At 45.4% G+C, this 23320-nt stretch overlaps 1 protein-coding gene and 1 pseudogene across 4 annotated transcripts in view; one reads left to right on the forward strand and one right to left on the reverse strand.

The window, feature by feature from the left end:
* The window catches only part of LOC307205713 (uncharacterized protein), a 32971-nt gene extending 10961 nt beyond the window's left edge, over window positions 1–22010 (forward strand). For 2 of the 3 annotated variants that reach the window (XM_079958464.1, XM_079958462.1), the window contains exons 6-12: window positions 147–273; window positions 1318–1431; window positions 2952–3119; window positions 13828–16026; window positions 17637–17689; window positions 19003–19076; window positions 21683–22010. In XM_079958464.1, coding sequence (XP_079814590.1) covers window positions 147–273; window positions 1318–1431; window positions 2952–3119; window positions 13828–16026; window positions 17637–17689; window positions 19003–19047 — 2706 coding nt within the window. In that variant the 3' untranslated portion in view covers window positions 19048–19076; window positions 21683–22010. The remainder of the gene's footprint in view (window positions 1–146; window positions 274–1317; window positions 1432–2951; window positions 3120–13827; window positions 16027–17636; window positions 17690–19002; window positions 19077–21682) is intronic. The other variant, XM_079958463.1, reaches the window with a different exon arrangement.
* Window positions 3854–5250, reverse strand: LOC307208991 (CD82 antigen pseudogene; annotated as a pseudogene). The gene has a single exon. The product of its transcript is annotated as a CD82 antigen pseudogene (transcript).
* Window positions 22011–23320: the final 1310 nt, after the last annotated feature.

The following is a 23320-nucleotide window of genomic DNA, read 5'->3' on the forward strand; positions in this document are numbered from 1 at the left end:
CTGATCCAGCAGTCAGGCTTTTATTGCATTCTTAACACTGCCACATTGACGGCAGCTGCATAGTGCCGCACAGACCTGAAGGGACAGAGCCTATCCCTTTCTGGGCTGCGCTGCCTTCTCTCCCTCAACCATTTCCCTGTTTTTAGGTGCGGAGGCCGCTGGCCGAGATGGCGGCCAATCTCCCCGAGTCCGAGAAGGCTCCTTCGGAGGTGCGGCGTTCGCTGCGGGTCAGGAAGCCCACCAGGAAGGGAGATGGAAGTTGTGCTTTGCTGGGTAACAATTCTTTGTGCTTCCCTTATGGTGGGTAAAGGGGGAAATCCAGCCCTCCAGGTGTTGCTGGACTCCCACCATACATTGACATCGCTTGCAAAGGCTGATGGGACTTGTAGTTCTGCAGGGCCAAAGGTTCCCCCCTCTTGTTCCTATGACATGTCTTTTCTCTCGCCTCCTCTTCCCCTCCTCCGTTGCCTGCCTGACATTCTGAGAGCTGCTGTTACAAGACTCTAGTCCTGTGTGAGGGGCAATTCTTATCTCCAGCCTGTCACAAAAAGGATTCTCTGTTTGTTTAGAAGTAAGAGGACCGGGCTATTACTTTATCTATAAAGGGAGCGGCCATAGCGCAGTGGTAGAACATGCAGGAAATCCCCGTTTCAACCTTCAGGTACGGCTGGGAGAGACCCCAGTCTGTAATTCTGGGCAGCTGCTGCCAGTCAGTGTGGACAGTTCTAAACTAAATGTGCCAGTGGACTCCTAACTAAAACAGTGCAGACAAAATCTAAAATGGAGGTGTTTTTAGGACATCATATGGAAGCGAACCAGTTCTATTTTTCTAAAAACGAGGTGCCAGAACTCACCATGAACACCTCCCTTGTTCTCTTACACAGTTGAACCTCGGTTTTTGAGCGTCTCGGAAGCCGAACGATTTGGAACCTGAACACCGAGAACGTAATTGCTTCCGTTTTCTAACGCGCCTCAGAAGTCAAACAGCTTCCTCTGTGTGTTTTTGTATTTTTTCATTGGATTTTGCTGACTGCCCTTTGATCCTCGGTTTTCGAACGTTTCGGGAGTTAACAGCCTTCCAGAACAGATTATGTTCAAAAACCGATGTTCCACTGTGACGGCAATGGCGGCCACCTGAGAGGTACCAAAATTGAGTTCCAGAAAGTTCCGGCTGAAAAATAAAAAGCCCTGAAGCAACCATATATGGCACCCTTTGCCCATTGGTTTCTTAGGTGATTTCTTGAGAGAGAAAGAGAGTTTTTTCCCCTTCTTCCTTAGAATTCATTTCCCCTGTCTCTGTCTGTCTTGATCCTCCAGAAGATGAGCCCGCGAGCGACAACAACCAGGCAGATATCATTCAAGCCGAAGTCCCTGCATCCGAAGAAGTAGTGTCTCAGGAGGAAGTTTCCTCCGTGACTGAGGCTGCTGAAAGTGGGTACTCATTAAATATGGCGTTTGTTTAATAGAAGCAATCTCTCTCAAGAACGGATCTGGAGCCGCTGTTTGTCATACAGTGGTGCCCCGCAAGACGAACGCCTCGCAAGACGGAAAACCCGCTAGACGAAAGGGTTTTCCGTTTTGGAGGCGCTTCGCAAAACAAATTTCCCTATGGGCTTGCTTCGCAAGACGAAAATGTCTTGCGAGTTCCTGCGGGGTTTCCCCCCTTTTCCCCCCCTTTTCCTAAGCCCTAAGCTGCTTATCAGCTGATCCGCTGATAAGCCGCTTATCAGCTGATCCGCTAAAAGCTGCTAAACCGCTAATAGCGCTAATCCGCTAAACTGTCAATGGGCTTGCTTCGCAAGACGAGAAAACCGCTAGACGAAGAGCCTCACGGAACGGATTAATTTCGTCTTGCGAGGCACCACTGTACTGCCCTGAGTAAAGGTAGCGGCACTTAGATCTGGGCCTTGCCTGAGCCTGCCAGGGTTTCGAAGGGATTAAGAATGTAAGACCAGCACTCATATTTTACCTCATGGAAGGAAAGCAGGGAGTAACCAAGAGAGGAATTCTCAGAAGTGCGCTGAGCGTGATTTATTTGACATTTGCTTATTTATTTATTTTTATTCCCCCGCCCCCGTTATTTTATTTTGACAAAGTCATAATCATAAATAAAAGAGAATAAAAATGTGCACCCCACCCCCAAGACCATTCTATTGTAACCATCCAACCTCCCAAAATTTCAGCATCTCCTGTGATGGTTTGGCCCCTTTCCGTTTTAACAATACAAATTCTACAAACACCCTCCATATCTCTTCAAAATCATTTCTCCTGCATATTCCCCGTCTTACCTTAATGGCACATGTTAATTTATCGTTAATAGCTATATTCCACACCTCTTTATACCATTCTTCCATTGTATATTCCGCTTGCCCCTTCCACTTCCTAGCTATCATAATTTGTGCGGCTGTCAATAAATTTGTGAGCAAGCCCTTCATGGCCTGTGAACCTTCCACCCCATCGTAAATTGATAATGATGCTACCTCTGGGCTTTTGGTCGGCTTTAACCCGGTGATTTCTGTTATCTCCTTAAACACCCTTTGGCAGAAAAATTGTACTTATTCACACCCCCACCACATGTGAACAGAATTCCCTGTTTCCTGGCATTCCCTCCAACATAACACAGAATATTCCTTGTTTATTTGATTTAATCTAACTATATCAGATTAAATCAGGTCATACCATTGCTTATTTATTAGTATTATTTTAAATATAATTAGGCTCATTTTCATTCTTTTTAGTGTTTCATGTTTTATTGTGTTTTTAATATTCTGTTGGGAGCCACCCAAAGTGGCTGGGTTTAGGTTGATTTTCTGAGCAGATACCCATTCCAGAGTACAAAGCAACTTCAACGTTAATCAGAAATGGTGTGTATTTGGCTGTATGCCTTGTACCCCCATTTCTCCACAGCAGTTTTCAGGCTCCATTTCTGCTCTCCTCTCTCATCCTTATAGTTGTGCCGGTGAGCGATGGGTGGCAGAGCGACGATGAAGGGGAGCTGTGTGGGGCACCGTGCGAAGGAAGCGAGGGCACAGAGATGGGGGAGAACTCCAGGGGTCTGGGAAGAACAAAGAGGCAACAGGGATCTGAGGCACCTGAGAAGGGGAAGAAGAAACTGGCAGGTAGTCTCTTATTTCTACTCACTTACTGTATTTTTTGCCCCATAGGACGCACCGGCCCATAGGACGCACCAAGTTTTTTTGGGGGGAAATAAAGAAAAAAATTTTTATTTCCCCCCCCCAGGCGCTTGTGGGGCCGGCAGCGGGGAGAAACGCTCTTCTCCCCGCCGCCCGCCTGCAGATCAGGTCCAGGGACAGCAGGAGGACACGCTGCGCCTCCCAACTGACCCCGGAGCTTGCGGGGCAGGCAGCGGGGAGAAGCGCTCTTCTCCCTGCCGCCCGCCTGCAGACCAGGTCCGGGGACAGCGGGAAGACGCGCTGGCGGCCGGGAGAAGCACGCGTCTCCCCGCCGTCAGGCTCCAAACCACATCAGGAGACAGCGGGATGGCGGTGTTCCGCCTCCCCGCTGTCCCCCGACCTTGTGGGACTGGCGCTGCGGCTCTCCTGAAGCCTGGAGAGCGAGAGGGGTCGGTGCACACCAACCCCTCTCGCTCTCCAGGCTTCAGCGAAAGCCTGCATTCACCCCATAGGACGCACACACATTTCCCCTTCATTTTTGGAGGGGAAAAAGTGCGTCCTATAGGGCGAAAAATACGGTAGTTATTTTTGCTCTTCATCCTGAGGTCCCAGGGTAAGTCACAATGATGTAAAATGCTGTTCCTAGCTGATTGGTGTCCGAAAGACTGAGCGCTAAGCAAAAATAAGTATTTTCCTTTTTTAATCTTTTTTTACTGAAGTAGTGAAATATTGCAAACATTTGCCGCAAACAGGTTCAGTAGATCTGAGGAAGCGAAGGCAAGGGAGGCGAATTAGAGTAAGGGTTCTCTTGTTTGACAGTGAAAGGGAGAGAGATAGCACTCCCAGTGGCCAAAAGTCCCCCAAATTACCCCAAATTGGGTAAGACACAAGGTTTATTTACACATAGCTATGGTAACAAAGAGCTGCAGAGGAGGCACATTCAGAGACTTGTCAAGACAGGCCCAGAAGTGGACTAAAAATAAAATATGGAAGAGATTTGCCCGAGTCTGTGTCGGCATCAAAAGTGGCCTTTGTCCCTTGGCCACTTCCGGTGAATTCTCCTCAGAGTTCTTTGCTCTTGCAGAGGCAAACGGACAGCACCATTCCCAATACCTCGGTGAGAGAAACGGCTGCGCAGACCCCCATGATGACTTCGTTGTTCTCTTGAAACCATTTACGGGCGGAGACCACGCAGCCCGTCTTCCTCACCGGCCAGCTGTCAAAGGCGTCGGACGGAGCAGCCAGAGGGCAGAAGCCTATCGCTGCCTCCGAGCTGGTGGCGTTGACGCCGCAGGAGCAAGGGTAGAGTGTGTAATTTCTGTCCTGGAGGAAGAGGTTCAGCTTCCAGTTTTCTGGCCCGATCCATCCGCAGCAAGACATCTTGGATTGGAAATAGTCCCAGGCCAGCATGGCGGACCTGTTGGTTTCGTGCCTCAGGTCGTAGTACCGGATGAGGTGGAGGACAAAGGTGGGCGTTTTTTCCTTCATGGCCATTGCACGGTGGTAGATGAGCAAGAAGGTGGTGGCCTGGGCCGCCAGGAGCAGGAGCAGGCCGAGGAAGTACAGCCCCAAGAAACAGCGGCTCCCGCTGAAGGCCCCCACGCAGCCCAGGAACCCCATCACCATGGTGACGGCCCCAACGCCAATCAGGGTGTAAGGCACGATGTACATGGTGGACGTCGAGATCTGCAGGATGGTGATGAAGTTTCTCTTGTCGAACAAGAGCCATAGTCCGGAGCCCATCAGCATGGCCCCCAGGACAAAGAAGAGGTGGTTGAAGAAGAAGAGGCTGTAAACAGTGGCTTTCCGACAGTTGGGCCTCATCTTCTCACAGACGCAGCTTCCTTCTGTTTCGGAACTCAGAACCTCCAGGACAGACACACAAACACACAGTTCAACAGCTGTACAGGCTTGGATGAGCCACAGAACAAGTACCTGAGAGCCCCTGGGCTCACAGCTTTTTTTATTATCATCTAGTCGCCTTTGAGTTCTGCACCCCAACCCCTCTTGTTTTTTAACATCTGCCACTTCATTTATGTGGACTTTTCCCCCTCTCCCCCTCCCCTTTCTGGAAGTGGAGTGCTCCGAAGTGGCCTTCCTCCCCCTGTCAGCTGACGTGGTACATTCCATTTGATTTCCTCACTTCTAACCTGATGACCGCTGGTCAGGGATGATGGGAGTGGAAAATTCAGCAACATCTGGAGGGCTCTCTCTCTATATATATGTTGTTGTTGTTGTTTAGTCGTTTAGTCGTGTCCGACTCTTCATGACCCCCTGGACCAGAGCACGCCAGGCACTCCTGTCTTCCACTGCCTCCCGCAGCTTGGTCAAACTCATGTTTGTAGCTTCAAGAACACTGTCCAACCATCTCGTCCTCTGTTGTCTCCTTCTCCTTGTGCCCTCCATCTTTCCCAACATCAGGGTCTTTTCCAGGGAGTCTTCTCTTCTCATGAGGTGGCCAAAGTATTGGAGCCTCAGCTTCAGGATCTGTCCTTCCAGTGAGCACTCAGGGCTGATTTCCTTAAGAATGGAAAGGTTTGATCTTCTTGCAGTCCATGGGACTCTCAAGAGTCTCCTCCAGCACCATAATTCAAAAGCATCGATTCTTTGGTGATCAGCCTTCTTTATGGTCCAGCTCTCACTTCCATGCATCACTACTGGGAAAACCATAGCTTTATATAAATCTATCCATCTCTTTAGAACAATAAAAATACAAATTTAATTTGTATTTATACCCTGCTTGTCATCAAATGGTCTGAGATGAGTTACAGAAATATAGCAATGAAAATAACTGCAATATATCAATAGAATACTTGCCTTTGACTTTCAGGTGTCTCAATAGGCCTATGTAGTTGTTTATAATTTCCTTGAGTGGCTATTCACTTTAGCAGTTATTCTGTTAGGGTTGTGATACGTCAATAATAATAATAATAATAAATAATATATTATTATTGTTACTATTAAAGTGGCACCTTGGAACTCGAATGGTTTGGCTCCTGAATAAATCGGCTCCTGAACACCACAAACCTGGAAGTGAGTGTTCCGGTTTGCAAACGGTTTTTGGAAGCCGAACATCCGATGCCTTGGTTTTCAAACCTTTTCAGGAGTCGAATGGACTCCCGGAACAGATTAAGTTCGACAACCAAGGTACCACTATATTATTATTATTATTATTATTTATTATTATACCCCACTCATCTGGCTGGGTTTCCCCAGCCACTCTGGGCAGCTTACAGCACATCTTAAAACATAATAAAAACATCAAACGTTTGGGACATAGCCTGTATTCAGCCCCCTTAAGCATCTTTTCCTCTAAGGCGTATGTGGTTCTCCCCCTCCTCATTTGATCCCCACAACAACCCTTTGAGGTGGGTTAGGCTGAGAGGCAGTGACTGGCCCAAGGTCACCCAATGAGTGGGGGTTTGAACCTTGGTCTTCGCATACTGCCACATCATACTGGCTTGCCAACTGTTTCATCCGCTGATTTTGCTTTCCTTTTCAATTTATTACATGATTTTTATTGCACTCCCCACATTTAAACTGCTGTGGAACACAATTTCACTCTAGGGCGGCATCTAAATATTTAAGACAAGTGGCATAAACATACTGTTGCTAGTATCATAATTGAATCAGTTTGACTTTAAATTTGTTTGTGAGTAGAAGCAATTTGATTTTGAAGTCACATGCATCCTTTTTAGCTGAAGAACATATGTGTGTTAGAAGCGTTTCCCCTTGTGCTGAAGGAAGAATGTCTCTTTTAAGATGGGCTTCAAAAAACAATTTCCTCTCGTGTACAGGAGAGGGAGGGAGATTCTAAAAAAAAAGGTGCAGATTCTCTTAAGTTTCTTGGGGGTTTCCCAAAGACCAGCCGCTGTGTGAGAACAGCCTGATGGGCCAGATGAGACTTCGGTCTGAACTAGCAGGCTATTTTCTTTTTTTTTTTCCAAATACATTTTTATTGAGGTTATACACATAACAAACATACAAACAGATACAAAAGAAAAAATTATAACAAAAAAAAAAACAACAACACAAAAAAGCGTCAGGATATACAAGCCAACTTTTTCCTCTCTCTAACTATACAAAGATAGATTAATCTGGCTGTTTCACAAAACAGTAAACGATTTAAAAAAAAAAAAAAAACACACGCAAAAACCACCTCCTGGACTTCCTTCCATCCTTTTGGTAAGTATCAAATATCTGCTTCCATTACGTATTTGATTTTTAATCTATAGGCCTAAATTCACACGCTGGTAGTATTGTTCTGACCCCGCCAATCACATTAAGCATTTATTCCAATATAGTTCCAGTATTTACTCCAATTATTCAGAGATTTCTGTTCATCGTGGTCTCTTAATTTACCTGTTAATTTATCAAGCTCAGCATAATTTATCATTTTAATTTGCCAATCATTTATATTGGGGATAGTTTCCACTTTCCAATATTGTGCCAATAAAATTCTCGCTGCTGTGGTGGCATAGAGGAATATCGTTCTATCTTCTTTCTTAATATCTTTACCCGTCATTCCCAGCAAAAAGGCTTCGGGTCTTTTGGGAAAAGTGTATTTAAATATTCTTTTAAGCTCATTGTAAACCGATTCCCAAAAGCCTTTCACCTTTTTGCATGTCCACCATAGATGATATAGGTCACCCTCCACCTCCCCACATTTCCAGCATTTCTTATCTTTTAGTCTATACATTTTGGCCAACTTCACAGGGGTGTGGTACCACCTATATAGCATCTTCCAAACATTTTCTCTCAGAGACATACATGCTGTAAACTTTATATTACAATTCCACACTTCCAGCCACCTTTCAAAATCGATATTATAACCAAAGTCAATTGCCCATTTAATCATTGCCTCCTTCACCTCCTCGTCCTTTGTATACCACTCTAAAAGTATGTCATAGATTCTAGATAGGGTTTTGTTTTTACCTTCTATTACTTCTACATTGAATTTTGATTTTTTGTCATCAAAACCCAACTTCTTCTTGTCCTCTTTTAGCAAGTCATTCACCTGGTGGTATTGCAACCACCCAGTGAATAGATTTTTTATCTCTTCATAAGGTCTAAGTCTTGGCCCTTGGTCTGTTTTTCTTAACATTTCCTCATAGGTGGCGTTTTTTCCCTCCATGTTTGTTTTCTTCACCGTTAAAGCCTCAATTGGTGAGATCCACCATGGGGTCTTTCTTTCAAGGAGATTTTTATTCCTTTCCCATGATTGGTATAAAGGTCCTCTAAAAATATGATTTAGAAAGCTCTTGTGGACCTTCACTTTCCCATACCAAAGGTACGAATGCCATCCGTACCAATTATTAAAGCCTTCTAAATCCAGTAGATCTCTATTCTCCAGTTTTATCCAATCTTTTAACCAAAGTATACAGGCCGCTTCGTAGTATAGACTTAGATCTGGGAGAGAAAAGCCCCCTCTTTCTTTTTTATCTATCAAAATTTTCATTTTTATCCGTGGCCTTTTCCCCTGCCAGATATACTTTGCCAAGACTCTCTGCCACTCTTTACATTGTTTTAGGTCTTTAAGTATGGGGATGGTCTGGAATAGAAATAGCATTCTAGGCAGAATATTCATTTTGACAACAGCTATCCTCCCCAAAAAGGAGAGTTTCATCCTCCCCCAAAATTCCATGTCTTTCTTTATACTCCTCCAGGTGACATCATAGTTATCCTTATATAAATTTATGTTCTTAGCTGTGACCCATATCCCAAGATACTTCACTTTCTTAACTACTGCAATTTCCGTCCTTCTCTCTAAATCTATTATTTCTTCCTTTGTTAAATTTTTAACCAACATTTTGGTTTTATTTTTATTTATCTTAAGTCCTGCCACGGCTCCAAATTCGTCAATCTTTAGTAAAGCTTCTTTTACACTCTTTTTTGGGTCTTCTAAAGTTAGTACGATGTCATCTGCGAAGGCCTTGATTTTATATTCCCTCTTTCCTACCTGCACTCCTTTTATTTCTGTTGCCCCCCTCAGTCTCTCATTCAGTATTTCTAGTACCGTTATAAACAGCAAAGGAGACAGGGGGCAACCCTGTCTAGTTCCTTTATATATACCAAAATATTCTGTTGTGGTGTTGTTTATTACCAATTTTGCCTTCTGTTCCTTGTATATTGCTTCTATCCCTCTTCTAAATTTCTCTCCCATTCCCATCGTTTCCAGACTTTTCTTCAAGAACTCCCATGAGATGTTATCAAACGCCTTTTCAGCGTCTATAAATACCAAGGCCGCTTGTCTGTCTATACTCATATCCAAATATTCAATAATATCTATCAGATTCCTTACATTTTCCCTTAATTGCCTCCCTGGAAGGAAACCCGTTTGATCTTTATGTATTTTGTTGTTCAAAACCTTTTTTAGTCTTTCTGTCATTATATCTGTGAATAGTTTATAATCATTATTTAATAATGAAATTGGCCTATAGTTTTTCACTTCCAGAGTATCTGCATCTTTTTTAGGAATCAAAGTAATATATGCTTCCTTCCAGGTGTTCGGGATCTTTCCTTCCTTTAATATATTATTCATCACTTCTCCTAGCACTGGGGATATTTGGTTACTTAATGTTTTATAATATTTGGCCGAAAGGCCATCTGGCCCTGGGACTTTCCCACTTTTCATCCTTTTAATAGCCTTTTTTATCTCTTCTTGAGTAATTGTCTGGTCTAATATCTCATTTTCTTCTTTTGAAATTGGTTTTAGGTGATGCACTTGTAAAAAGTGGTCTATTTCTTGCTTTGTTTCCTTTCCTCTTTTATATAAATCCTTGTAATATTTTTGAAATATCTTTCTTATCTCTTTTGGCTCTTCCACAATCCTTTCTCCTTCCCTTATCCTACTAATCGTATTTTGTTTTCTTCTTTCTCTTATTTGCCACGCCAGGTATTTTCCTATCTTATTTGCTGACTCAAACGTTCTCTGATTCATCATTTTAATTTTCCATTCTACCTCTTGGTCGATTATTGTAGAAAATTTAGCTTGTAATATCTTTATATTCTGTTTTGCGATCTCCTCATTGGGGTTGATAGTCAACTTTCTTTCATTTTCCATAATCTGTGTTAGGATCTGTTCCTTCTTTGTCTCTTTTTCTTTTCTTACTTGACTATTTTTCTGTATTAAGAAGCCCCTCATAACTGCCTTTCCTGCGTCCCACACAGTCTCTATAGCAATTTCCCCATTTAAATTCCATTTAAAATAGTCTTCTATTGTCTCTATTGCCTTATTTACAATCTTCTGATCATTAAATAAAAATTCATTCATCCTCCATCTAACCGTTCGGATATCTCTACCTTTTAGCTCAATGGAGACCGCATTATGATCAGATATAGTTCTTGGAAGAATTTCCGATTTAGTTAGATTTTGAGTTAGTTCCTTCGAAATCCAAATGCTGTCTATTCTCCCCCAACTCTGATTTGGGTTTGAGAAGAAAGTATATTGTTTTGTAGTGGGGTTTTTAAGTCTCCACGCATCAATCAGTCCCAGATTTTTTACCATATCAAAGAAGGATCTCGGTAATTTACCTTCCTTCTTCTCCTGTTTTTTTGTTGACTTATCTAGGTTTGGGGACACCACCCCGTTAAAGTCACCCATCAATATCATTTTTTGGTCCATCCATTCCATCAATTTGTCTCCTAATTCCAAATAAAAGGCTGATTTTTTATCATTTGGGGCATATATTCCCACAACAATTATTTTTTCTCCCTGAAACACCATTTGAACAATGACTACTCTCCCTTGGTCATCTTTGTATAATAATTGTGGATCATATTTTTCCTTTATGTATATTACCACCCCTCTTTTCTTCACTCTATCTGATGTCACAAAATCTATTCCCAATTTCTTATTGCTTAGTAATCTCTTATGCTTATTTATTATGTGCGTCTCTTGGAGACATATTAAGTCACAGTTCTTTTTCAGTAATATGTGGGTAATCTGATTCCTTTTATTTTTATTGTTCAGTCCATTCACATTCCAGTTTAGTATTTTTAATGCCATCTGTTATATACTATTTAATTAACTTATTAAACCTATGTACAATTTAGTGTTCTTTGTCTCCTTCCTCTAGTTCTTCTCTTTCTCCTATTGAGCTCTCCTCTCTTTCTTCTTCTTCACTCCCTCCTTTTTCTTCTCCTTGCTGGTTCTCTACCTCCTCCTCCCCCATCATTTTCCCCAGGTCCTTCTCGTATCTCCTTGCAAATTTTTGAAGTTCTGAGATAGTGGACAGTTTAAACTTTTTTTCTTTGAAATAGAATGAAATACCTTCCGGAAACTCCCATCTATACAAGATCCCATTTTTCTTCAGTTGATTTGTTAATTTTTTATATGGGTCCCTCCTTTGAAGAAATCTCGAAGGAATCTCTTTGTAAATAATAATTGGGTTTTCTTCAATATATAACCTTTTGACATAGTTCTGTTTCAAAATTTCGTTTCTTATCTCCAATGAGTTAAACATGGCTATTACATCTCCTGGCAATTTTTTCCCTCTGGCCTTGGCCGATTTTGTTCTTATTCGAAATATGTTTACCAAGCAATGGTTTATCTCTTCTTCTTTTCTATCTAGCCATATTGCCAGCTCTTTCACCACTTTAACTCTAATATTCTCATTTAAATCCTCTGGTATTCCTCTAAGTTTTAGGTTAGATTGATTTTGACGCATCTGCGTCATAGCCATGTTGTCCAACAACTCTTCCTGTGTTGCTCCTATTTCTTTAACTTCTAATCTAATCCTGTCCATCTCTTTCCTACTGTCTTTCGTGTCCTTTTGAACCCTTTTCACTGAATCCTCCAAAACCTTAGCTTTTACCGAGAGATCCTTAACTTTCCCTTTCAGTTCCCCTACCACTTCCTCCAATTTTTTGTCTAGAGTCTCTTGTACCTCCATCAATTTTCTCTCAATATACTGTTCATTATTTTTAAATTCTTTTCTTATTTCGGCCATCAAGCTGTCATAATCTCTAATATCTCTTGCCTCCTTCCCCTCTTCTTGTTTTGAAGGCCTCCTTTCCGCTGGTGTTGCCACCCCCTTCTTAGAACCGTTCGGCATTTGTATATTTAAGTTTAGTTCTTCCTAGTATACTGTATAATGTAATATACTATGTGGGTAAGATATAGAGGTAACAAGGTTAACAAGGTTAACGTCTCTCAGATATTGCAACAAGAGTCCAAAATTGACTAAATTGGTACAGCACAAAAATTAACCCTTAATTAAGATCAGATATTAATAATACAGTTTTAACTGTACCTAAATTCAGACACGTATTTAAATCCTCAGAGTCTTATAATTAAATGTAGTAAACACCTGAACCTCCAGAAACGCTTCCAGATTCAGGGGGTTCTCAAACTCATAAGCAAGGTCCTGCGAAAACGTATTCTTTAACTTTGCATCCCGGGGTGTATGTCTCTTTAAATCCCGAAGAATCAAGAGAATCACAGCTGTCTCTGAAGCTCAAAAACGTATCCGGTTGGGGATGAAGAAGGCGGGTCCCCTTTAACTCACTCAATATGGCAGTCCTTTCACAGTCTCACCATCTTTAAACAAACTTTAAACAAACTTTAAACACAGTCTCACAGTCCCTGTCTTTAAACACAGAGCGCTGCTAAGGCACCTATATTCCACACTCCGTTTAAGTCCCAATTCTCCCCAATCCTGAGGTTTAAAAGCAAAAGTCCTCCACCGAAACCCGTGCTGGTTAAAGCGCTCTCCGTCCCGATGAAACAGAAAAGTCTTTTTCCCCTCTCCCTAGTCGATATAGTAGTTCAACTGTTACCTTGCCTCTGACACTTTATACTTTGTGTCTGAGGTCTTTCCACCACACACTCACTGGCAGCTTGTTTCCTCTTTTCCTCTTTTGTTTCCTCTCTGCCAGCGTCTTGCTATACTTTCTTTTCACCTTACCGCCAGGAATGGACTCCTCCTCCTTTTCACCAATTATTTCTTCTCCGCTGGGTTCTTATCAAAACGTTCCTTTAATCTTATCTAAGTAATTTCCAGTATTTCTTTATCCCCACTGCTTTTTCCACAGTGATTTATAGCTACTTCCCAGCTTCTCCGCTGTTGTTGGAGGTCCGCCGCTTTCCCTCGGAGTTTGAGGCTTCACAGCATGGAGTCTGTTGCCTCCCCTTTACACTGCAGCTCCAGCCTTGTTAAACGCCGGCAACACAGGCGAGCACAGGCAGCGTCGCAGGGTACCTTGTCCCGCAGGATTCCCTCCTGTGGTTTCAGGGTTCACGTAGCCTTCGCGACCCCTCTAAATCTCCATGCTGTTTGAGACTCCCCCAGAGGAGTTATCTCACACTCCTTTTCAGCGGCCGCGGCGTCCCGGAAGTCCAGCAGGCTATTTTCATGGTTTTTATGTTGCATTATCCAAGCAGAACAACACATTACACGCACGTACATACACACAAGGAGAAGCTATCAGTGGGCTGGGTAAAACCTCAAGGCTTTCAGAAATACAAAAAATCCCTAAGGTAGAATCCACGCTTCCAAAAAGCCCAATGAGGATGTCGCATGCTGAAGGTTGGGGGCCGGGGGACCCAGAAAATCAGATGGGAGAGGCAACGGAATGGAGTCTCATAGGAGGGGGTATGGCTGGCAGACCAGAGGAACACTCCACACTGTAATGTTTTATTGCAGGACCCATTTGTGACACTCTTTTCTTTCCCTCTCTCATTTTGTCCTAGCAGGCGGTGATCAAGTGCCAGGGAATGAAGAGGAAAGTCAGCTGGAAACAGCCGAGCGAGGAGGAGAAGAAACTTCGGGGACAGTCAGCGGGAAATCTCCCCAGGGTCTTAAGATTAAAGGGGCACCTGGAATCCTGCAGCACACAGAGCATCTGAAGGAGGTACCAGCGAAAGAGAATCCATATAAATGCCTCTCCTGCGAGGAAAGTTTCCATAAGCGATCTCAGCTGGTTATACACCAGAGGGGTCATGCTGGAGAAAAGCCATACAGTTGCTCCCAGTGTGGCCAGGGTTTCTCTTCCCGCCCCGAACTTCTCGGCCACGAGACAAGCCACACGGAAGAGAAACCATATCAGTGCTCGGACTGCGGGAAGAGCTTTCGGGAACAAGCATACGTTGTCCAGCACAAGAGGATCCACACGGGGGAGAGGCCGTATACGTGCTCCGAGTGCGGGAAGAGCTTCTATCGCAGAGGGTCCCTTATTCTGCACGAGAGAATCCACACGGGAGAGAAGCTGTACAAGTGCCCGGACTGCGGGAAGAGCTTCAATCGGAAGCCGCACCTTGCCGTGCATAGGAGAATCCACACGGGGGAGAAACCCTACGAATGCTCCGACTGTGGGAAGAACTTCACTGTGAAATCTGCCCTCAACGTGCACATGAGGACCCATTCCGAAGAGAAGCCGTACCAGTGCTCCGACTGCGGGAAGAGCTTCCGCGAGAAAGGGACCCTCAACATACACAAGCAGAGCCACACAGCGGAGAAGCCGTTTCAGTGCTCCGAGTGCGGAAAGTGCTTCCGCTACGCAGCATCGTTCCGGAGACACAAGAAGTCCCATTCGGTGGGACCCGTCTTGAAATCCTACGAATGCCCCGAGTGCGGGAAGAGCTTTGGCCGCAAAGATTACCTTATCACACACCGGAGAATCCACACCGGAGAGAAGCCATACATGTGCTCCGTGTGCGGGAAGAGCTTCAACCACGGTGCAACCCTCGTCACGCATAAGAGGACTCACACGGGAGAGAAGCCGTATGAGTGCTCCGAGTGCGACAAAAGCTTCAAGCAGATTTCGGGCCTTATTACACACCGGAGAACCCACACGGGAGAGAAACCGTATGGATGTTCCGATTGCGGGAAATCCTTCATCCTGAAATCGTACCTTGATGTGCATAAGCGGACTCACACCGGAGAGAGACCGTATCAGTGTTCACACTGTGGGAAAGGATTCTCGTGCTCCTCTTACCTTTTAAGACATGAGAAAACCCACACCGGGGAGCGATCGCACATATGCTCTGACTGTGGCCAAAGTTTCCATTGGAAACGGTCCCTGATCATGCACATGAGGAAACATACAGGGGAGCAGAACGTACATGACTGTACCATCTGTGGCAAAAGCTTCAGCTGGTCGTCTGCTCTTAACGTACACATGAGAACCCACACTGGGGAGAAGCCATATGTGTGCTCTGAGTGCGGGAAAAGTTTCAGCGGCAAATGGATCCTCATTCAGCACAAGAGAATCCACACGGGGGAGAAGCCGTACGAATGCCCTGAGTGCGGGAAATGCTTCCACGTGAAATCCTCTCTCCTCGCGCACCAGAGGACCCACACGGGGGAGAAGCCCCACGAGTGCTCCGAGTGTGGGAAGAGCTACAGCGTGAAAGCCAACTTCACCGCGCACATGCGGACTCACACGGGAGAGAAGCCGTACGAGTGCGCCGAGTGCGGGAAAAGCTTCTACAAGAAAGACCGCCTCATGACGCACAAGAGGACCCACACGGGAGAGAAGCCCTACCAGTGCTCCGAGTGCGGGAAGGGCTTCAACTGGAAAGTCGGCCTGATCAACCACATGAGGATCCACACGGGGGAGAAGCCGTACGCCTGCGCCGCGTGTGGGAAGTGCTTCCACAAGAAGGACCACCTGGCGCGCCACGAGATCATCCACACGGGAGAGAAGCCGTACACCTGCTTCGACTGCGGGAAGAGCTTCAACCAGAAAGTTGCCCTCCTCGTGCACAAGAGGACCCACACGGGAGAGAAGCCCTACAAGTGCTCCGAGTGCGGGAAAAGCTTCAGCTGGAAAAAGTCCCTGATCACACACAAGGCGGCTCACACGGGAAAGAAGCCGTATCAGTGCTCGGAATGCACGGAAAGCTTTAGCCGGAGATCTCAGCTTGCCGAACATGAACAGATGCACATAGGTGAGATGGAGTGGGATGATTTGCTTCTGTGAAGGCAGGGCATTGCCCCGGGGGGGGGGCGGGGGGGAGAGACCTCCTTTCCAGGTTCGACCCCAGGAATCCCTGGATTAAAAGTAGTAGTAATAATAATTATTTATTTATTATTTATACCTCGCCCATCTGGCTGGGTTTCCCCAGCCACTCTGGGCGGCTCCCAACAGAATATTAAAAACACCATCAAACATTAAAAACTTCCCTAAACAGGTCTGTCTTCAGATGTCTTCTAAAAGTCAGATATTGTTCATTTGCTTGACATCTGCTGGGAGGGCGTTCCACAGGGCAGGCGCCACCACCGAGAAGGCCCTCTGCCTGGTTCCCTCTAACCTCACTTCTCACAGTGAGGGAACCGCCAGAAGGCCCTTGGAACTGGACCTCAGAGTTGGACCCAGGGGCTGAACAAAGGGGGTGGAGATGCTCCTTCAGGTATACTGGGCCGAGGCCATTTAGGGGAGGGGTCAGCAAATTTTTTCAGCAAGGGGCCAGTCCACTGTCCCTCAGACCTTGTGGGGGGGCCGGACTATATTTTGGTGGGGAAATGAACAAATTCCTATGCCCCACAAATAACCCAGAGATGCATTTTAAATAAAAGCACACATTCTACTCATGTAAAAACACCAGGCAGGCCCCAGAAATAACCCAGAGATGCATTTTAAATAAAAGCACACATTCTACTATTGTAAAAACATGCTGATTTCCAGAACGTCCACGGGCCGGATTTAGAAAGCGATTGGGCTGGATCCGGCCCCCAGGCCTTAGTTTGCCTACCCATGGTTTAGGGCTTTAAAGGTCAGCACCAACACTTTGAATTGTGCTCGGAAACATACTAGGAGCCAATGTAAGTCTTTCAGGATCAGTGTTATATGGTCTTGGCGGCCACTCCCAGTCACCAGTCTAGCTGCCGCATTCTGGATTAGTTGCAGTTTCTGGGTGACCTTCAAAGGTAGCCCCACATAGAGTGCATTGCAGTAGTCCAAGTGGGAGATAAGCAGAGTATGCACCACTCTGGCGAGACAGTCCGCGGGCAGGTAGGGTCTCAGCCTGCGTACCAGATGGAGCTGGTAGACAGCTGCCCTGGATACAGAATTGACCTGCGCCTCCATGGATGGCTGTGAGTCCAAAATGACTCCCAGGCTGCGCACCTGGTCCTTCAGGGGCACAGTTACCCCATTCAGGATCAGGGAGTGCCCCCCACCTGTCTGCCCCCTTTCTCCCAAAAACAGTACTTCTGTCTTGTCAGGATCTCTGGCAGCATGCCAAGGAACAGCCCATAGCTCAGCCTCCTTTTTAACCATCCTATATGCCCTTTTAAAATGTGGCTCTTGGGGGGGGGGGTGTTATTGAGTTGTTTTTATTTTGATTATACAGTATATTGTGGTTTTTATGTCGATCTCTGCAAACCGCCCTGAGACCTCTGGGTATAGGGCGGTATATAAATTCAATAAATAATCATCATAATCTCAGAACGTGACATGTCTACATCCTCCTCCTTGTTCCCCCACCTGCCCCTTTCGTGGTTTCCCCACTCCCCGTGAGTAAAAACGCTGTAGCAGTTTATTTTTTGTACATTTCAGGCTTCATTGCCGAATCTACGGAGCTCACTGTGGAGGAAATCAGCACCGCCGTGGTAAGGAAGAGCTCTCATTTTGCTTTGCCGAGAGAAGCTTTTAATGACAACGCATCATTATTTCCTCTATGACAGGAATCGGGGATGACCTTTTTCATTGCTTTCTGGGGAATCCCCTGGGGTCACATGACAGTGGTGGGTGGGCCCAGAGGGGGGCAGCCAATGAAATGTTACCTTTGCTCAGCCATTGAGTTTTATGCTCGCTCCCTCACCTCCCTGGAGCTGTTAACAGAGTTCAAGGAGACGCTCGGAGGGGTACAAAGCAGGATCGGCAAGAAGGGGGCTTGGGGAAAATTCTTATATGGAGTGACAATTCCCAGAATTCACTGGGAAGAAGGACTGATTGTTTAGCCACCCTGGGAAATGGAGTTCTGGGAGAGAAACAGAGGGTCTCCTCAGCACCCATAACAGACTACAGTTCCCAGGATCCTTTGGGGGAAGCCATGACTGCTTAAAAGGGACGTGGATGATGCTGTGTGTTAAACCACAGAGCCTAGGGTTTGCCGATCAGAAGGTCGGTGGTTCGAATCCCCGCGACGGAGTGAGCTCCCATTGCTCGGTCCCAGCTCCTGCCCACCTAGCAGTTCAAAAGCACGTCAAAGTGCAAGTAGATAAATAGGTACCGGTCTGGCAGGAAGGTAAACGGCGTTTCCGTGCACTGCGCTGGTTCGCCAGAAGTGGCTTAGTCATGCTGGCCACATGACCCGGAAGCTGTACACTGGCTCCCTCGGCCAGTAAAGCGAGATGAGCGCCGCAACCCCAGAGTCGTCCGCAACTGGACCTAATAGTCAGGGGTCCCTTTACCTTTACCCTTTATGACTGCTTAAAGTGGTGGACGCGGGTGGCGCTGTGGTCTAAACCACTGAGTCTCTTGGGCTTGCCAATCGGAAGGTTGGCGGTTCGAATTCCCATGACAGGGTGAGCTCACATTCCTCTGTCCCAGCTCTTGCCAACCTAGCAGTTCAAAAGCAAGCCAGCACAAGTAGATAAATAGGTAAGCAGCATTTCTGGCTTAACTCATAGTTTACTGTTGCACCAGAAGCAGTTTAGTCATGCTGGCCACATGACCCAGAAAGCTGTCTGTGGACAAACGCCGGCTCCCTCAGCCTGAAAGTGAGATGAGTGCCACAACCCCATAGTTGTCTTTGACTGGACTTAACCATCCAAGTGTCCTTTACTTTTTAAAGTGGTAATGCAGATGAGATCCTTAAACTTAAACCACGGCCAAGTCTGGATATGCCAAAGCTGCCCTTCCTTGGCTGGGCTGTGTATATGATGTCTGTCTTATTCATAACACTCTTTGATTGTTCCAGATGAGCTTGGATTGCAATGCCATTATTTTGACCACCGCTGTATAGAGCAGGAAATGTCGGGAAGCTGCACTTGGGTAAGACAAGCAACAGCCAGCGTGTTGTGGAGCCTGGAGTTTTGTGTGAGGACCAGGGAGACAAAGGATCAAATCCCTGGTCCATCCACGGAGTTTCCTGTATGACGATAGGCCAGTTCCTCCTCAGTTTATCCTCCATGTTGCAAGGATAAAACGAGGGTGAGGAAGAGTGGAGAAGCTGCTATATCCCACCAGGAGAATGGGATATAAGCACAGTAAATAGTAACAATTCCCAGACCCCATTAAAAAATGCTGCTTTATTACCTTGAAATCCCTCAGATATCTTAAAAACCACCTTCTCCCTTAAGAACCTGCTGGTCACCCTTGTCCATTTGATTTTATTAATAATCTCTGGAGAGATGTTTATTAGCATACTGTTTAAGCAGAATAAATGTATAGAAGTAGGGTCTCCTTTTCTAATACACCTTTGCCTCCCAAACATTCTGATTTGTTTCGACATACAGTGGTACTTCAGTTTTCAAATGTCTCAGAAACCAAACGTTTCGGTTTTCGAATGCCGAAAACCCGGAAGTAAATGCTTCAGTTTTCAAACCCGCCTCAGAAGTCGAACGGCTTCCACTGCATTTTTTCCAATTTTCTCCATTGAAAGTGCAGACCACCCTTTGCGCCTCAGTTGTCGAACGTTTCGGCAGCCAAACAGTCTTCCGGAACGGATTATGTTCAAAAACTGAGGTACCACTGTATTCAGAAAGAATATGCTGTTAGAAATGACAGGAATGAGATAGAAAGAACGACAAAGCTGTAAAAACAAATAGCTTCATTGAACATCAGAGGGTTGTCTCCTGCTTACTCAGAGTAGACTGATTGAAAACAATGGACATGACTAACGTAACTCCATTCATTTCCATGGGTCTGCTCTGAATGCAACTTCATAGATTTGATAGCATAATAAACAACTTGCCGTATTTTTCGCTCTATAGAACACACTTTTTCCCCTCCAAAAATTAAGGGGAAATGTGTGTGCATCCTATGGAGCGAATGCAGGCTCCTTGGCTTCAGCGATTGCAACGTGAAGCCTCCAAAGCGCAGAGGGAGAGCTCCCTCCGCGCTCCTTGGCTTCGCGTTGCTTTCGCTGAAGCCTGGAGAGCGAGAGGGGTTGGTGCGCACCAACCCCTCTCGCTCTCCAGGCTTCAGGGATAGCCGCCTGAAGCTTTTGGAGCGCAGCGGGAACTCGCGCTGCGCTCCAAAGGTTTCGGGTTCCTTTTGCTGAAGCCGGGAGAGCAAGACTCTCCTGGCTTCAGCAGAGAGGGAGAGCTGTGCAGCGCCCCTTCAACAAAGCGGGAGGAGAAATGGAAAGGGCTCCGTTTCTCCTGCTGCTTCGCTGAAGGGGCGCTGAGCAGAGAGGGGGAGATTTTTCCTGTTCTCCCCCTCCTATGGTCTGGTGCGTCCTATGGTCCGGTGGTGCGTCCTATAGAGTGAAAAATACGGTATTCCCTTTCGTATTGTAATTATATGTTCATATATTACACTTTTCCCTTTGTATTTATAATCAACGCAATCAGGCAGTACTGTGAGATTTTGTTAAAGAAGTATAGGTACAGGTAGGTCCCGCTATCCACCCACTCACTCTTGGAAAATTCACTTATCCAAGCATAAATATTATGCCCAAACCAGCAGATTCAGATATCTGAATATCCAGATTTTGCCCACTTCTTTTCTTCCTTATGCTTTGCTGGTCAACGGCAGCCATTTTTGGGCAGAAAGCATGCAGAGAGGGAGGGAGATTAGAAAAATCAGGGAGCAGGGGAGATCGGACAAATTTGTTTTTCCTTTTGTCTCTTTTTTGCTGGTTGGCTGCAGCCATATCGGGAAGGAACCACAGAGATTGTACAAATCCCCAGTTAGAAATATTCCCATAGGAATCAATGGAAATCATGGACGTGTTATGCGAACACTCGCTTAACGAATGATTTCCAAGGAATGCAGTGTGTTCAATAAGTGGGACCTGCGGGTATATAGATAGTGCACTCAGGTCAACAATGCAGTCCCTGCCTTGTGTCTCCAATGGCACAAATGATTTTGGGAGTTATAGTTTGCTAAGGGTTGTTAGATCCCTATTCCCCTTACAGAGCTACAGTTCCCAGATTTCCCTGTGAATAGGGATTGTCAAATAATAGTTCTCTGAGGGGAATAGGAGTCTCCTAACAAACTTCTGCACCCTTAACAAACAAACTACAATTCCCAGAATACTTTGGGGGAAGCCATGGCTATTTAAAATATCATGGTGCTTTTATATGCATGGTATGGAGGTGGCCAAAGCAAAGATATATACCGTATATAAAATACAGAAGAAGTTATCCAAGTTAGGACCATATTACATAATTTATACAAGGCTCAAAAGCTTTGACTGGGGCAGAAATTAGATTTCCTAAATGCATAAATCTGTGTTTCATTTTGTTTTTTAAATAAACATGGCATTCACATAGCTGTGGACATTAATCTGCAGCTGTTTTAGGAACAGGTATTTTATTACTTGTGGAAAGGATCCTTGCAAATATTTTCATGCCCTGATATTAGACAAATATGTTCTCTCTCTCACTTTTAGCAAATCGTTATGATGCTCTTTTGTTTTCTTTCCCATGCAGGATTCTGGAAGCTAGCCAGTTTGCTGAACCTGATTTTTTTTTTTAAAAAAAGAAAAAGCTTTTTACATATGCCGCTACAGCGGAGTATCTTTAACCTTCTCGCGAGTTCTGTGTGGAAACTCAATCCCTTTTCAGGGCTTGGTTATCTTGCAACTGCTTCAGAATTATTGAATTCTCTCCCAAGATCATCTCCTCCCTCTCTCTAAGTCCTTCTGGTCGCTGAAGCCCCCATCTGGCTTTTAATCCATGTTAGCACTATATAAAAACCCTTGTCTTCGCTTGCATTATCCGAAGGATATAGCTCTGAATAAAACTCTTTAGAATCAAATGGGTGCATTGCATCTTCTGGCTTCCATGTTTGGTTCTGCCTTGCCCATTCTGTGCTTGAGATTTCTACGAGTTTATACATGCCACCTGCCTTTTAAACCTCTGGCCCTGGGAGTAAAAAGTGGCCCTCCAGACCCTTCTCTTCGGCCCTTTGAACTTTCCCCGACCACCCACCCCACAAGCAGTGTCCCCAGGCTCTGTGACCTTGAATGGTGTTTTGTTTCTTTGCCTGGATGTATTATGGCCTTGGAACACAGGTGGCGCTGTGGTCTAAACCACAGAGCCTCTTGGGCTTGCTGATCAGAAGGTCAGCGGTTCGAATCCCTGCAATGAGGTGAGCTCCTGTTGCTCGGTCCCTGCTCCTGCCAATTTAGCAGTTCGAAAGCACATCAAAGTGCAAGTAGATAAATAGGTACCGCTCCAGTGGGAAGGTAAACGGCGTTTCCGTGTGCTGCTCTGGTTCGCCAGAAGTGGCTTAGTCATGCTGGCCACATGACACGGAAGCTGTACACCAGCTCCCTCAGCCAATAAAGCGAGATGAGCGCCGCAACTCCAGAGTCGGCCACAACTGGACCTAATGGTCAGGGGTCCCTTTACCTTTTAATATGGCCTTAAACTCTATGATTAATGTGTCTCTCTTGTTGAGATGGAGCACAGAGGGGTGTAGAAACTAAATCTGTATGTTGCTCTGCATACCAATTTTTTTTTTGCCTCTGGTGCCATGTGAGCCCCGTAAAATTTCCCTGTGAGGGAATGAAGAGAGTCCAACTCTACCAGCCCCACCTTAGACAATGTGATAGAAGAAAAGAGTGGAAAAATAGCAATCAGCGCTGTAGGATTTCCCACAGTATTAACTGCAGGGTATTTTCCCACCTTACCTCAACCACCTCTTTTCCGGTTTTCAGGTGTGTATATTTCTTTTCCGGTTTTCAGGTGTGTATATATGCACATACAGTGGTGCCTCGCAAGACGAAAATAATTCGTTCTGCGAGTCTCTTCGTCTTGCGGTTTTTTCGTCTTGCGAAGCAAACCCATTAGCGGCTTAGCGCTATTAGCGGCTTAGAAAAAGGGGGGGAAGCGAAAAAACTCGCATGCGAAGCAAGCCCATAGGGAAATTCGTCTTGCAAAGCGCCTCGAAAAACGGAAAACCCTTTCGTCTAGCGGGTTTTTCGTCTTGCGAGGCATTCGTCTTGCGGGGCACCACTGTATTTTAATATTTGTAGTTTAGGATTTTCCAAAGGGCTGGAGATAGTCGGGAGAAATGTATTGCTACCAACCCTCACAGAGTCTCCTTTTCATGTGGATTTCCCC

Source organism: Podarcis cretensis (genome assembly GCF_951804945.1).
Source record: "Podarcis cretensis genome assembly, chromosome: 2".
Classification (NCBI taxonomy): Eukaryota; Metazoa; Chordata; class Lepidosauria; order Squamata; family Lacertidae; genus Podarcis; species Podarcis cretensis.